Source organism: Pelophylax lessonae (genome assembly GCF_965119305.1).
Source record: "Pelophylax lessonae genome assembly, chromosome: 3".
In the NCBI taxonomy this organism is placed as follows: domain Eukaryota; kingdom Metazoa; phylum Chordata; class Amphibia; order Anura; family Ranidae; genus Pelophylax; species Pelophylax lessonae.
Window position 1 is genome coordinate 450,077,699 of NC_138770.1, and position 14,121 is coordinate 450,091,819.

At 46.2% G+C, this 14,121-nt stretch overlaps 1 protein-coding gene across 2 annotated transcripts in view; it reads right to left on the reverse strand.

Annotated features, from left to right (window-relative positions):
- RSPH3 (radial spoke head 3) overlaps window positions 1-14,121 on the reverse strand; it is a 138,922-nt gene that overhangs the window by 92,886 nt on the left and 31,915 nt on the right. For both annotated transcript variants that reach the window (XM_082252061.1, XM_082252062.1), the window contains exon 2: window positions 323-487. In XM_082252061.1, the coding sequence (XP_082108187.1) occupies window positions 323-435 (113 nt within the window). In that variant the 5' untranslated portion in view covers window positions 436-487. The remainder of the gene's footprint in view (window positions 1-322; window positions 488-14,121) is intronic.

Here is a 14,121-nt window from a genome sequence, read left to right on the forward strand (position 1 = left end):
AAGGTTCAATATTGAGTTGGCCCACCCTTTGCAGCTATAACAGATTCAACTCTTCTGGGAAGGCTGTCCACAAGGTTTAGGAGTGTGTCTATGGGAATGTTTGACCATTTTTCCAGAAGAGCATGTGCTAGGCAACATACCGGTACATTGCCTAGCCTAGCTGTGCAGCCTGTCCACAGGAAATGTACTGTGGGTGGGCGGCAAGCAAGCGGTTCAAGAGATACTATGTGAATTTGTTCATTCATTTAAATTATTTTGATCATATTTTCCAGAATATGCTATATAATATGCAACATTTGTAGTTAACGAATCATTCACTTACGTAGGTGGTTGTATTGTCCTGTATTTATGTCGGTTTTGAACCACCCTAGGATGGCTGGAGAATGTGTATGTTCCACTTCCCATTTCTTTCTGAGATGGTAATAGAGACGTCATGGTTGTAAAGAGCTTAAAGATGTTTGTAGTATGCTTGGGATATTACAAAATGCTGTAAGAAAAAAGAAGTTAAGATATGTACAAGACAGCACACAAAAAATTACATTTATCAGTCTTAGTACAAGCAGGCAATCCTTTCCTAAATTTTAGTTCAATGATGCTGGTTCCCCAGATCCCACCTTTTTTTCTGGGTTCCAAAATATCAATCTAAAGGAATGGACTTTCTGGCAGATGTCCCACCAGAATAAATGATCTCTGCGTGTGGCTGTTGGAATGTTAGTACCATATTTCATCCTATTGCTTTCATCAATACTGTCCTTTAAAAATAACCTTGGATTGCGAGCATAATTCGTTCTGGAAACATGCTTGTAATCCAAAGCACTCTTATATCAAAGCAAATTTCCCCATAAGAAATAATGGGAGGGGCGTGGCCTGCGGCGCTGTAAGATGGACGCTTAGACCAGCAGCTCCGCTCGGCCATCCGGGACTTCAGCCCACTACAGCCCACAAAGCGGGTGAACTTACCTCTCCGACGCTTCTTTAGCCCCCGGGAAGGATGAAGGGGAAGAAAGGCTCATCGCAGGCGAATCGGCTGGACGGTTTTCTTATCTCCTCCGCCGTGGGTCTCCGCCAGCATGGCGCGGGTAGGCCGCAACACCAAGCATCCCACCGCTCCAGTGTGAGGGAGCATCACGGCCAGCCTGTGCGGCAGGTAGCGAACCCGGACAGTGGAAACTCGTCCGGATCCTCCACTCCTCCCTCACCCTCGGCAAGGAGCCCGGCAAAACAAAAGCCCAGATGGAATTCTCCGCCGCCGGACCCTGATCAGGCCTGTGGGATGGATCTCACGGCGGCTTCTCCACGGCCTGGGGAAGCCCCTGTACAGACGCCAAAGGATCCCTTTGCTGCTTTCCCCTCCGGAGACCAGCCAGTGTCTGCCTCTCTCTTAAAAGACATGATGCATTCCCTGTGGTCCTCCCTACACTCAGATCTTTACCAAGACCTCACTCAGACCAAGAAGGAGGTGAGGCATCTGGAGTCCAGGGTAGAGAGTGTTGAAACATCTATGGAAAAGTGCTCCCTCTCTCTCAACACCATGGTGGCTGCTCACAATGGCCACGCAGAGGACATTGCGTGGCTGAGAGATAAAGTGGCGGACCTCGAAGACCGATCCCGTCGGAACAATCTGAAGCTGAGAGGGATCCCGGAGACGGTTCAGCCCCAACACCTCAGGCAAGTGGCCACTGATCTTTTCTCTGCCTTGATCCCTTCACTTTCAGCCTCTGACTTAGAGATAGATCGCATCCACAGGATCCCTAAGCCGGGATTCATAGCCCCTGAACTGCCCAGGGATGTCCTCCTTCGGGTGCACTTCTTTCAGGTGAAAGACAGGATCCTCCAAGCTGCCCGCCAACTTCAAGTTATGCCTGGCGACCACCCCAACGTTCTTGTCCTACCGGACCTCTCTAGGCACACGCTGCAAAAGCGTAGAAACCTGGCCACTGTCACCAAGGCCCTGCACAACCATCGTATTCCCCACAAGTGGAAGCATCCTGCCCTGCTCACCATCACTTATCAGAATTCCACGGTGACCATCTCCTCCTTGGAAGAGGGTATGTCTCTACTGACCAAATGGGGAATTCTTGTAGACCGCAATGCTCCTCCTGAGACTCCCCTGTCCGCCTCAGGACCTTCTGGAGATTGGCAAGTTTTCTCACGCAAGAGAGACAATTCTAGGAGCTTTCCCCCTGGGGCTGGGAAAGACGCCCCGCTACTTCCACCTGTGTCCCTGGCCTAGTTAGAGTCTCTGACCTACATGGCCCCTGTGTTACTGTTGCAGGCATTGCCTGCCCTTGGACTATTTCTTATGTTTTGCCCTGCGCTTGGCGCACCCTGTACCTTGATTCCCTCCCTGCTCCGCTGTTCCAGGACTCACCCCTTGTTCCGGCTTGTGTATGCTACTGATCTCCTGCTCGATACACCCCTGTCTACTGACATCAGACTCCTGCAACCTCTGGACTTCTTTAGATATCCACCATGACCAGCAAGTTCCTATCCTTGAATGTAAATGGCCTCAACCACCCGGCCAAGAGGTTCTCCTTGTGGACTGAACTGTGCAATAGCAAAGCGGATGTGGTCTCCATCCAAGAGACCCCCTTTAAATCTGGTAATCATCCGAACTTCTCCCACAGGAACTTTCCCGCTTTATTTTTCGCTAATGCTCCTGAAAAGAAGAAGGGGGTGATGATTGCCATAAGAGACACTGTGGCGTTCCGGCTCCACTCGTATATCCCAGACCCTGAAGGACGGTTTCTCATTCTTCAAGGGGACTTCAACTCGACTCCCCTGACTCTTGTGGCGGTGTACGCTCCTAATAGCCACCAAAAGCGCTTTCTCCACAGGCTTCTGAGAAAGGTCGCCTCTGATTTGTATGGTAATTTGGTTGTGTGTGGGGATTTGAACATGGTTGTCGACCCTGGGCTTGACGCTTCGGCGCCCGCCCGCGGCCGACAACTCTCCCTCAACTCCCTTCTGTTGGGGGAACAGTTATATGATGTTTGGCGGTGCCTCCATGGCTCCGAAAGGGATTATTCCTTCTACTCTCATAGACATGGTTTGTACTCGCGAATTGACATGTTCTTGACGGATCTCCCTTTGCTGGGTAAGGTCTCCTCCTCCACCATTCGGAACATCACCTGGTCTGATCACGCGGCGGTTGAAATGGTGTTGGAGGAGTCTGGACCCAGGGAACGGACATCGATATGGAGATGTGATGTTAGGGTATTGCAGGATCCCTCCTCGGGTAAATTCATCAGGGACCAATTATCCTCCTACTTTGACATTAATACCCCTTCTGTTTCGGATCCTTGGATTCTGTGGGGTGCACACAAAGCGTTTATTCGCGGTGTCTGCATCCAGCAGTCTGCACGGATGAGGAAAACTTATAACAAAACGCTGACTACCCTTCTCGCTGACATCAAGGTCCTGGAGGCCAAGCACAAGACCTCTCCCACCCAGACTGTATTCCTGCAACTGATGCAGAAGCGGGAATCCCTGAAGTCCCATCCAATGTCCCGGTATGACCGTCACCTCAAAACTCTCAAGCTCAAGTTCTATGCTCACGCAAATAGAGCTGGTAAGGTCCTGGCCCTTCGCATTAAGCAACGTAGAGTTAACTCCCGCATCTCTTACCTCACCCACAAGACTATTGGCGCAAGACTGTCACACCCTAGAGATATTGCTAACGAGTTTGCAGATTTCTACGGCTCCCTTTACAACCTAGCCCAAGACCCCAGCACACTGCACCCCACACCGGAGCTTGTTCGAGCATTCTTGGACAAGCTGCGTCTGCCGGTTCTGTCCGAATCCCACATGTCTTCCCTAGCCTCCCCCTTTACGTCAGAGGACATCTCCAAGGCCATTAGAACGCTCCCCTCCGGGAAGTCCCCTGGACCTGATGGTCTATGTAACGACTATTATAAACTTTTTGCCTCCCTTCTTAGCCCTACCCTTGCGGACGTTTTTAATAAGGCAGCGTCGATGGCACGGTTCCCCCCTGACATGTTATCAGCGTACATAACCACCATCCCTAAGCCGGGTAAGGACCCTAGTTTGCCCGCCAACTATCGGCCCATATCCCTCCTTAATAGTGATGTTAAAATTTATGCTAGGATTTTAGCGGCCCGCCTTCAACCTATTCTCCCCCACCTCATTAACCAGGACCAGATGGGCTTCATGCCTGGTCGCCAGACAGCTGACGCCACCAGGAGAATCATTAACCTTGTCCACCTGGCCGAGGCCTCGCGAACGCCTTCTCTGCTCCTCACCTTGGATGCGGAGAAGGCGTTCGATAGAGTTAATTGGTTATTCATGAGGCTGACGCTAGAGAGGTTTGGCTTCTCTGGCCCGTCTCTTTCATCGATCCTCGCATTGTACTCCTGTCCCTCTGCTCAGGTTCTCACTTCGGGCACGACCTCCGTTCCATTCACTATCTCGAATGGTACCCGCCAGGGGTGTCCCCTCTCCCCCTCAATCTTCAATTTGATGATTGAACCCCTGGCGGAGGCCATTAGGTCGCATAGTGGGGTGACGGGCTACCAAGTTGGTGACGTGACCCACACGGTGAGTCTCTTTGCGGACGACATTGTAGTTATCCTCACCAACCCTTTACAATCCCTCCCAGCAGTACACCACATCTTAGTTGACTATGGGGCGGTCTCCTACCACAAAGTAAACACGACCAAGTCCCTGGCGCTTAACCTAGGTATAGACGACCGTACGCTCGCTCGCCTCCGGTCCTCTTTCCCATATCCCTGGACGGACGCATACGTTCCATATTTGGGCATCAACATTACCCCCCGCATAGCGTCACTCCTTTCGGCGAATGTTGATGCTCTCCTTAAGAAGACTGCCAAAGAGATGGCCTCCATTGCCAAGGTTGAACTGTCTTGGAGTGGCAGGATGGCAGCGTACAAAATGTCAATACTTCCCCAAATCCTGTACATCTTCAGAGCGGTCCCCCTGATTTTTCCCAAGACGTGCTTAGATGCTTTAACTAGAGCAATGCGCCAATTTATCTGGTGCGGCAAGAGTGGTCGGGTAGCCGCTTCTGTCCTGACGCAACCTAGGTGTCTGGGTGGAGCGAAGCTGCCCGACATCTCTCTCTATTACTGGTCGACTAGACTTGACCAGCTCAGGCCCTGGTTTCATGGTGCCACTGACTTCCCATGGACGCAGATTGAGAGACATTTGTCCCCGACTCGGGACCTCTGCCTCCTTCTTCTGGGCGACCTCTGGATTCCCTGGAGCTTGCCTGGACTCTCCCCTCCTATGCGGGCCTCCCTTCTGGCATGGCGTAGGCTGGGAGCGTCTCAGGAGGACGGGGCGGAACTTGTTCCCTGTGCATCGACTTCCCTGCCGTTGGACATCTTGAGGGCCCATCTACCCTCCCTCGACTTGACGCAATTGAGATTGAAGGGAATGACAACGTTATCTCATTTTTTCCACTCGGACTCCCTCCACTCCCCGACTTTCTTGATGAGGACCCACCAGATTCCCGACACCTGCTCATTCACTATTCTCAGGATACATAGTTTCCTGTCCAAGCACCCTATGACGACGAAACTACTTCCCCAAAGGGCATGGGACTACCTGCTCAACGTAGTCAAGCGGGGAAAGGGTATCTCACTGTTCTACGAATGCCTTTTGGGGGGGCTCCGTCCCCCCAAGACGTCTTCTATGCTTCGCTGGGAGAAAGACCTGGCCTGCACGTTCACCCACGAGCAGTGGTCACGGGCCTTCCTGGCACCATACAGATACTCTCGCTGTACTTCGCACTGGGAACAGACACTTAAGATTGCTAATAGGTGGTACTACACCCCTGTTAGACTCTCAAAGATCTTTCCAGGGGTCTCTGACCAGTGCTGGCGAGAGTGCGGTAGTAGGGGCACGTTGGCTCACGTACTTTGGGAGTGCCCCTCACTTAAGAGCTACTGGTCTAGAATATTTGGTTGCATAGCGGAGTGTACGGGCATCCTTAACCCTCCCAGGAAAGCTATGGCCCTGCTAAATATTGGTATCGAGGACTATCCTAAGTGTTTTCGTGGCATGGTAACGCACATCTTGCTGGCTTCCAGGACACTTCTACTCAGAAATTGGAGATCCCTGGTTATCCCGGGCTTCACTGACCTGATTAAACTAGTTAACGAGAACTACCTATGTGAACGAGCGTTGGCAGTCAATGCTCTTACCCTCTCCAAGTTTGACGATGCCTGGAAACACTGGAAATATACTCCTAGTCAGGTTTAAGAAGGTCCTTTTCTCTTCTTCTTCTTTACTGTATACACGGGTGTTCGGATGTGGGATGGTGCTCCTCCCTGTGGCGAATATGTTCCCAATGGGTGTCACGTTAGGGAGTGGTACCGTCCCCTTCCGCCTCCCGTCTCTCTCTCTTCTGCATAAAAGCCAAATGTACCTCTAGTTCTCGGTGGTATTTACCCACTTCACTGCTTACTTTTGTACTCACTGATGAGTAAGGTGGTTCAGTAGTCTAGTTTGTTTATCTTGATTTACTGTTGATTCAGTTGTTGTATGATGAGTGTACACTCTCCTTGTTGTGGAACAGCTCCCTCCCCCTCCCCACCCTCCCCTCCCTCCCCCTCCCCACCCTCCCCTCCCTCCCCTCTCCTTCTACTTATCTTGTTTGGGCACTATTGTATGCTACCTTTTTGCAACTCGCTTTGTTATTCTCCAATGTTGTGCATTATTATCCGTGTACTTTGTTGAATTTTCAATAAAAAATACTATTAAAAAAAAAAAAAAAAAAAGAAATAATGGAAACTCAGATGATTCGTTCCACAAGTCCTTCAGTTTATAGTCTATATACAAAGATTATAGCAATGTGATAGGTTGTGTAACCATAAAATGTCCATCCACAATATGTAGCCTTCCCAAGGGGATTAGAAGCAAAATCTAGCAGAGCTACAGAATATAAGAGAGATGAGAGGCGCCTCTAAGTGTAGCAATATGGTTACATTTAATGAAGGTTCAACATTTAGCAACTCACATGGTTGATGATTAAAATAGGCACGCCTAGTATGCAGGCATCCGGGGGAAAGCTGTCCACATAGACCATCTTCTGAACCACCGACTCTCACCACTGTCAGTCTGCAATCGTGACCGGGAAGAATAGCCTGCAGTAGAGTGATCTGAAAGTGAGGCTTTGAATTACTCGTGGAGTTCAGCGGGGAAGGGATGATGAAGATGGCTGTGCAGAGGAGGGTCTATGTGGACAGCTTTACCCCGGATGCCTGCATACTTAGATGTGCCTGTTTTAATCATCAACCATGTGAGTTGCTAAATATTGAACCTTCATTAAATGTAACCATATTGCTACACTTTAGAGGCTCCTTTCCTTTTTTATACATGACGCTACTTGTATATCAAGACATCGCTTGTATATCAAGTCAAAATTTGTTTTAAAAAATTAGCTTGTCTTGCAAAGCGCTCTCAAACCAAGTTACTCTCAAACCAAGGTTTTACTGTATAAAACTATCAGGGTTCAGGAAAAGATACAGCCTCATCTACTGGGAGTGTTGCCGAATCTAGGTGTCAATGGTAGTTCTGAAAGTAGGTGTCCTTTTTGTTTTGCAATCACAAATTATTTGCTTATATTGCATAACTGTTTCACAACTTTGGTTACTGTATTTTTTATATGATTTTGTAAATGCTCCTCGAATGGATATCTGTATATCAGACAATATCCTCTGCATACAGCAAACCTGTTATGTTGGAAATAAAATAATAGACATATTATACCTACCTGCTCTATACAATGATTTTGCACAGAGCAGGCTGGAACCTCTTCTTTTGCGGTCCCCCATTGGCACTCTTGGTTCCTCCTCTTCTCTGTGTGCCATCCGCCTGCTATGGTGGCACAACTGCAGGCTCCCTTTAAAGCGTCCATCGACACACACTGCAAGGTTCAGCCCCACCCCCACTCTCTCTGAATTTGATTGACAGCAGCAGTAGCCAATTATTCCTACCACTGTCTTTAAGCCTGTGAGGAGAGAGAGAGGAGGTGCAAGCAAAAAACAATAAAACAAAAAGGGACTTTGATGGCACAACATAGTCATACAAAACACTAGTTTATGTAAAAATGTTATTTTATTCCAAAATCATTAAAAAAGTCTCCTTTACAGAAATTACTATAAAATAAAAAATATATATAAATATTTAAAAATATTTATTTTTATAGTCATTTTTGTAAAGGAGACTTTAACGATTTTGGAATAAAATACAATATTTTACATAAACTAGTGTTTTGTATGACTATGTTGTGCCATCAAAGTCCATTTTGTTCTATATTTTTTCGCTTGTAGCTTAATTTAGGCTGAGGCACAGTTTATTATACCAGTGTCCACAGTGCCACTCTGTGGTGACACCTATATAAGTATGAGCGAGAGAGGAGAACGCCACTGTAGGTGGGCACAAGGCTGGATCGGGATTGAACGCAGGTAAGTATGAAGTAAAAAGTAAAAATCTTTGTGAAACCCACAGTAAGTATTTACTAATACTAGCAGCATAGGCACAAACATTAGTCAATGCTGATTAAGCCCCCATTCACACTACCGCGACGCTACTTCGCACCGCGACCTCCGAGGTCGCGGTGCGAGCAGCGCGCCGCGACCTCGGAGCGGCCGCCACGGACTTCATAACATTGAAGTCTATGGCAGTCGCCTCCTGGTCGCCCCAAAGAAGCTCCGGACCCTTTTTCTAGGTCGGAGCGACTTGTGTCGCTCCTATTAGAACAGGTCCGCAGCTTCCCTATGGGAGGCGACCTGCGGCGACCTGTGAGGCGACCAGGTCGCCTCACAGGTCGCCCTAGTGTGAACCGGCACTAAGTGTCGGTTCACACTATGGCGATCCGACTTCGGGGGCGACCTGTGAAGTCGCGTGCACCGCGACTTCGGCGCGACTTGCACGGACTTCACATAATGGAACTCAATGCAAGTCGCTCCGATGTCGCCCCAAAGTAGTACAGGAACTATTTTCTAAGTCGGAGCGACATGAGTCGCTCCTATTAGAACGGTTCCTGTAGCACAGAATGGACCGCGACTTGTCAGGCTGACAAGTCGCCTGACAAGTCGCGGTAGAGTGAACCGGGACTAAGAGTAGTTCTGCTTTAATGGCCCTGTAATCTATTTTAAATTAAAATGTTACTTGCTGTATTTTTCTGCCATTTTGTAATGTCTTCCGTGAGCTCCAGAATCTCTCTCTTTCCTACTTACTTCCATTTGTTTGGAATGAGCAATTTCTGTTAGTTGCTATCTTGTGCAATGCTCTGTGCACACTACAAATCCAATAGTCCATCTCCAGAGCAACAAGAGAGGGTGGCTACATTCCTACATATAATGGGACCATGGAGAACAAATGTAGCCACCCTCTAACAGCAAGTTGTATGGCAGGAGCAAAGCAACTAGGTACTCTGTTCTTCTAGCCTCACAGCAGGGGCTATCTGGAGTCTGATAGCCATACAATACTGCAGGTACAGACCTCTGTCATATATCTTAGGTGATCTGCTGCTCATCTGTGAGGGGTTTCAGTGCAGTAACCTTCTCATAAATGGCTGCTGACCTCTACTGCTAAACCACTTGACCTTCAGAAGGTTTTACCCCTTTATGACCAGAGCATTTTCTGTCATTCAGCACTGCCTTACTTTAACTGTCAATTGCATGGTCATTCAAAACTGTACACAGATGAAATTTAGAAAAATAAAAATCACACAAAAAGAGCATTCTTTTGGTGGTATTTGATTACCTCTGGGTGTTCTATTTTTTATTATATAACCAAAAAAAGACTAAATAATTTAGAAAAAAAATCCCAATATTTTCTACTTTCTGTTATAAAACATCCAATAAAATAAAATTTCTTCATAAATTGCGGCCAAAATGTATTCTGCTACATGTTAAAAAAAAAAAAAAAAAAAGATCCCAATAAGTGTATATTAATTGGCTTGTGTAAAGCATCTACAAACCATGGTATATACTGTATATTTGAAAATTATTTGAAAATTGATCAGTCCTGATGTACTAACTGCCCATCTAATTTCTTGAGACCCTTAAAATGCCCGGACCATACAACTACCCCCCCCCCCCCCCATGGAAAATTTAAGATTTCAAATAAAATGCGTTTTTTAACAATTTCCTTGATGGGGTGGTGGTGATCTGGGATACTGATTGGTGACAGTATGTAAATTAAAAAAAAGATATTTTTTTATTCAATATTTTAATCATTTTATTTTATTTTTTTTCCCTTTATGCAATTTTCTTGTACATTTTGTCATCAGAGTAGTGACACTGTACTACTCTGGGGGGTGGTCAGGGATTTTTTTTTTTACACTTTTATTGCTTATGATCGGTAACAGCTTACTTATGGTTGTGATTTGTGATTTGCTACAGTTAATCACATGGTACAGGTAGCCAGGTACCATGTGATTGCTGTGGGACAATCACAGATCATAAATGCAAGCTGTTCATTAATGAAAATCCATTCATGTCAGTTTGTTTATTTTGTTACCATTCAATCGCAATGACCAATCCTAGCGATCACATGATACCCGGTAGTCGGTAATTGTAATCTGCTGTGTCTGGTGCACACAGCTGTCACAGGAGTGGCGCAGCACACCTCTAACCTGAAAACAGGCTGGATGACGTATAGGTACATGATCCAGCCTGCCCAGGCCGCCCACCCACAGTAAATGTACTGTGGGCAATTTGGAAGCGGGTAACATGGCTACCGTTATTTTCTCTTACACCTTTTTGAAGAAAAGACAAAACCCTAGCTACTGAAAACAAGCGAGGGTGCACCTTCAATGATTCACACCATAAAATGTACGATTTTCACGTACGATGATAGATCTTCAATACCTGGCTTTCAACAGTCACGCCGTTAAAGCCAGCGACTGTAAAGCAGGAGGGAAGATCGGTCCTTGAGACAGCAGTGCTTGTAGTTCCCCTGGATCTTGGTCCGTCAGAAACTAACTTGTGTAAAAAATAAAAAATACCAACTAACACGAATTTCCCTGTTAAAATCTAAGACCGAAGTCCCAGCAGGGAGCTAGGTCCTATTCCTAAAACTAGGCAGAAACAAACTGTTTGCTGATTGAAGAGTGTGTGGGGTTATGCCTGCAGGGACAGCCCCATAGGCATGGTTAAACATTTTTCCTGCCTAGTGCCTATTCCTGATAGAAGGAGCATAACCCATTGGTCTAAAGAAGATGGAGCTGCGTCTGTCAATGAACGATAGAGAAATCTGTGTGACATTTCAAATAAAGTTTGTTGAAAAAAAAAAAGGAAACCGTGCGGCATTATAATGCAGAAGCTGGTGTGAATGGACCCTTAGGCTATTTTCTTTATTAAAGCAGAGCTCCACCCAAAAGGGGAAGTTCCGCTTTAAGGCCCTCCCGGCTCCTGTTTGTGAAATGGAGCTTTTGGGGAGAGCGGGTACCAGATTTTGAGAGGTATTCTCTCCCACCTCTGCTTTGATCGCCTTAGTTCTCCTTACCCCCTCCCTCCTGAAGTCTTCTGGGACAAATGATAGGTCCCAGAATACTTCGGGACCAGTCACAGAGCACAGTGCAGCGCCACTCGCACATGCACAGTGGGAACTCAGCTGGGAATCTGTCACAGCCGGGTGCCCATAGTGAAGATGCCGGCACCAGCGAGGGAGGACACATGGAGAACACGACTGAGGTGAGTACACCACTGGATTGTGGGACAGGTGAGAGGATGTTTATTAAAAGTCCTCTGCTGACTTCTAATTTTCACTTAAGAGCTCGGAGCTCCACTTTAGGGCCCATGCACACTGCAGTTAAAAAAAAAAAAGCACTGCTTTTACAGGCATTTGTACTTTTATTTCTCTGCCTAAAAGCTTGAAAAAGCTTGTGTTTTTTGTGCACTTTTGTGTGTTTTTATTGAGCTTTTTTGAGCATAAGCCTTTTTTTTTTTTTACAAACCCTCCACATTAGCTCATTTTATCTTTTTGTGTGCATTTTTGAGCTTTTTTGAGCTTGAGAGCTAAAAAGCCTGTGAGAGCTGCTTCTTTGAGCTGCAGTGTACATGAACCCTGTATGTTCTTTAACCACTTCTGGACCGGAAGGATTTGCCCCCTTAATAACTAGGCCATTTTTTGTGATTCGGCACTTCGTTACTTTAGCGAACAATTGTGAAGTCGTGTGACGCTGTACCTAAATAAAATGGACGTCCTTTTTTTTCCCACAAATAGAGCTTTCTTTTGGTGGCATTTGATCACCTCTTCGATTTAATTATTAATTGCGCTATAAACAATAAAAGAGTGACAATTCTGAAAAAAAAAACATTTTTTTTCACTTTCTGCTATATAACATCCCCCCCCCCCCCCAAAAAAAAATTTAAAAATCTATTTTATCAGATTTATGTCATTTTTATTTATTTATTTAATTTTTTTTACTAGTAATGGCGGCGATCTGCGATTTTTAGCGGGACTGCGACATTGCGGCAGACAGATCGGACCCCTAACTGACATTTTTGACACTTTTGGGGGTACCAGTGACATTACTGCAGTAATCAGTGCTAAAAATATGCACTGTTACTGTAATAATGGCACTGGCAGGGAAGGGGTTAACTTAGGGGTGATCAAAGGGTTAGGTGTAAGCCATGGGGAATGTTTACTAACTGTATGGGGGAGGGACTTGTGAAACAACCACAGCTAACCGTTGTTGTCTCTCAGCGGAGAGCGATCGCAGGTGCCTGGGGGCAATCGGTGCCCCCGGTCCCATGGATCGGCGCCCCCAGGACCGCTCACGCGAAGCGCCGTACAGGTACAGCGATTTGCGCGGTCAAGCCAGCCTGCCGCAGTATATATGCGGAGGATGGTCGGCAAGCGGTTAAGGTTTAATGCACACTGCTGCTCAAAAAATAAAGAGGCCTTTGAGCTTTTATTTCAGCTTGAAGAAGCTTGTGCTTCTTTGTGCTATTTTGCACGGTTTTAGTGAGCTTCTTTAAACTTTCTTGAGCTATTTTGAGAGCATAAGCATTTTTTTTTAACAAGCCCTCCCCACAGCTAATTTTTCTTGTTTGTGTGTTTAAGCTTTCTTCAGCTTTTTTTGAGCTTTTTCTTCCTTTCTACGCTTTATCGTGCGTTTTTGGGCACTTAGGCGTCTTTTGTGCTTGAAAAATGCAAGTTCAGTGGGTTTTTTATTTTGCCTGTTGGAGCATATGCCTATAAACTAAAGGCTCATGCACACTGCAGCTCAAAAAAAAGAAGCTGCTTTTACAGGCATTTGTGTTTTTATTTCAGCTTAAAGAAGCTTTTTTGTGCTCTTGTGCACGTTTTTACTTTTAAAACGTTTTATTGGTATTTTTGAACAAAGTGTACAAAGCTGAAAACAATGCACAAAAATCATGCATTTAACATTATTGTGGAAGAAACCTCTTAGTGACAAAGCAAATTCGCAAATAATCAATTGTAAGTGATAAGTACTTTAAACATAAGGAGAGTGTATCAATGGAACCCAACCTGGATGAAAGTAAGTTTGAAGTTGCCTGAGCTGGCTTAATGGCCCACCAGAGGTCCAGACACCCCCGCGGGGGAACTTGCTGTGCCTGAACCAGGGGAGAGGCCACCTCGATTGGGGTTGGGCCATCCATTGTATTGCTCTTGTGCACGTTTTTATTGAGCTACTTCAAGCTTCTTCAAGCTCCTTTGAGCATAAGCTTTTTTTTCCACAAACCCTCCTAGATAGTATTTTTTTTTGTTAACCACTGTATAAACAAAACAAAATGCTGGAATAACGTTTTTGCACGTTTTTGAGCTTTTTTGAGCTTTCTTGAGCTCTTTGCGGCACTAGCTCCTCTCAAAAATGTGAGTTTGGCAGGGTGTTTTTTCTGCCTGTAGGAGCATATGCCTAAAAAAGAATGAAAAAGCCATAGTGTGCATGGACACATTGGCTAATATAGAGGGGAGTTTCCAGCCAGAAAAAAACAAGAACCGCTTCTTTGAGTTCTTTTGAGCTGCAGTGTGCATGAGCTCTAATGCCCCGTACACCCACGTACCGATTGTTGGCCGTAAATATTCGGCCGACGACCGATCGGCCGATTGTCGGCTTGTTAGTATGATGCTTCCGACAGCGCATTTTCGGCCAAACAG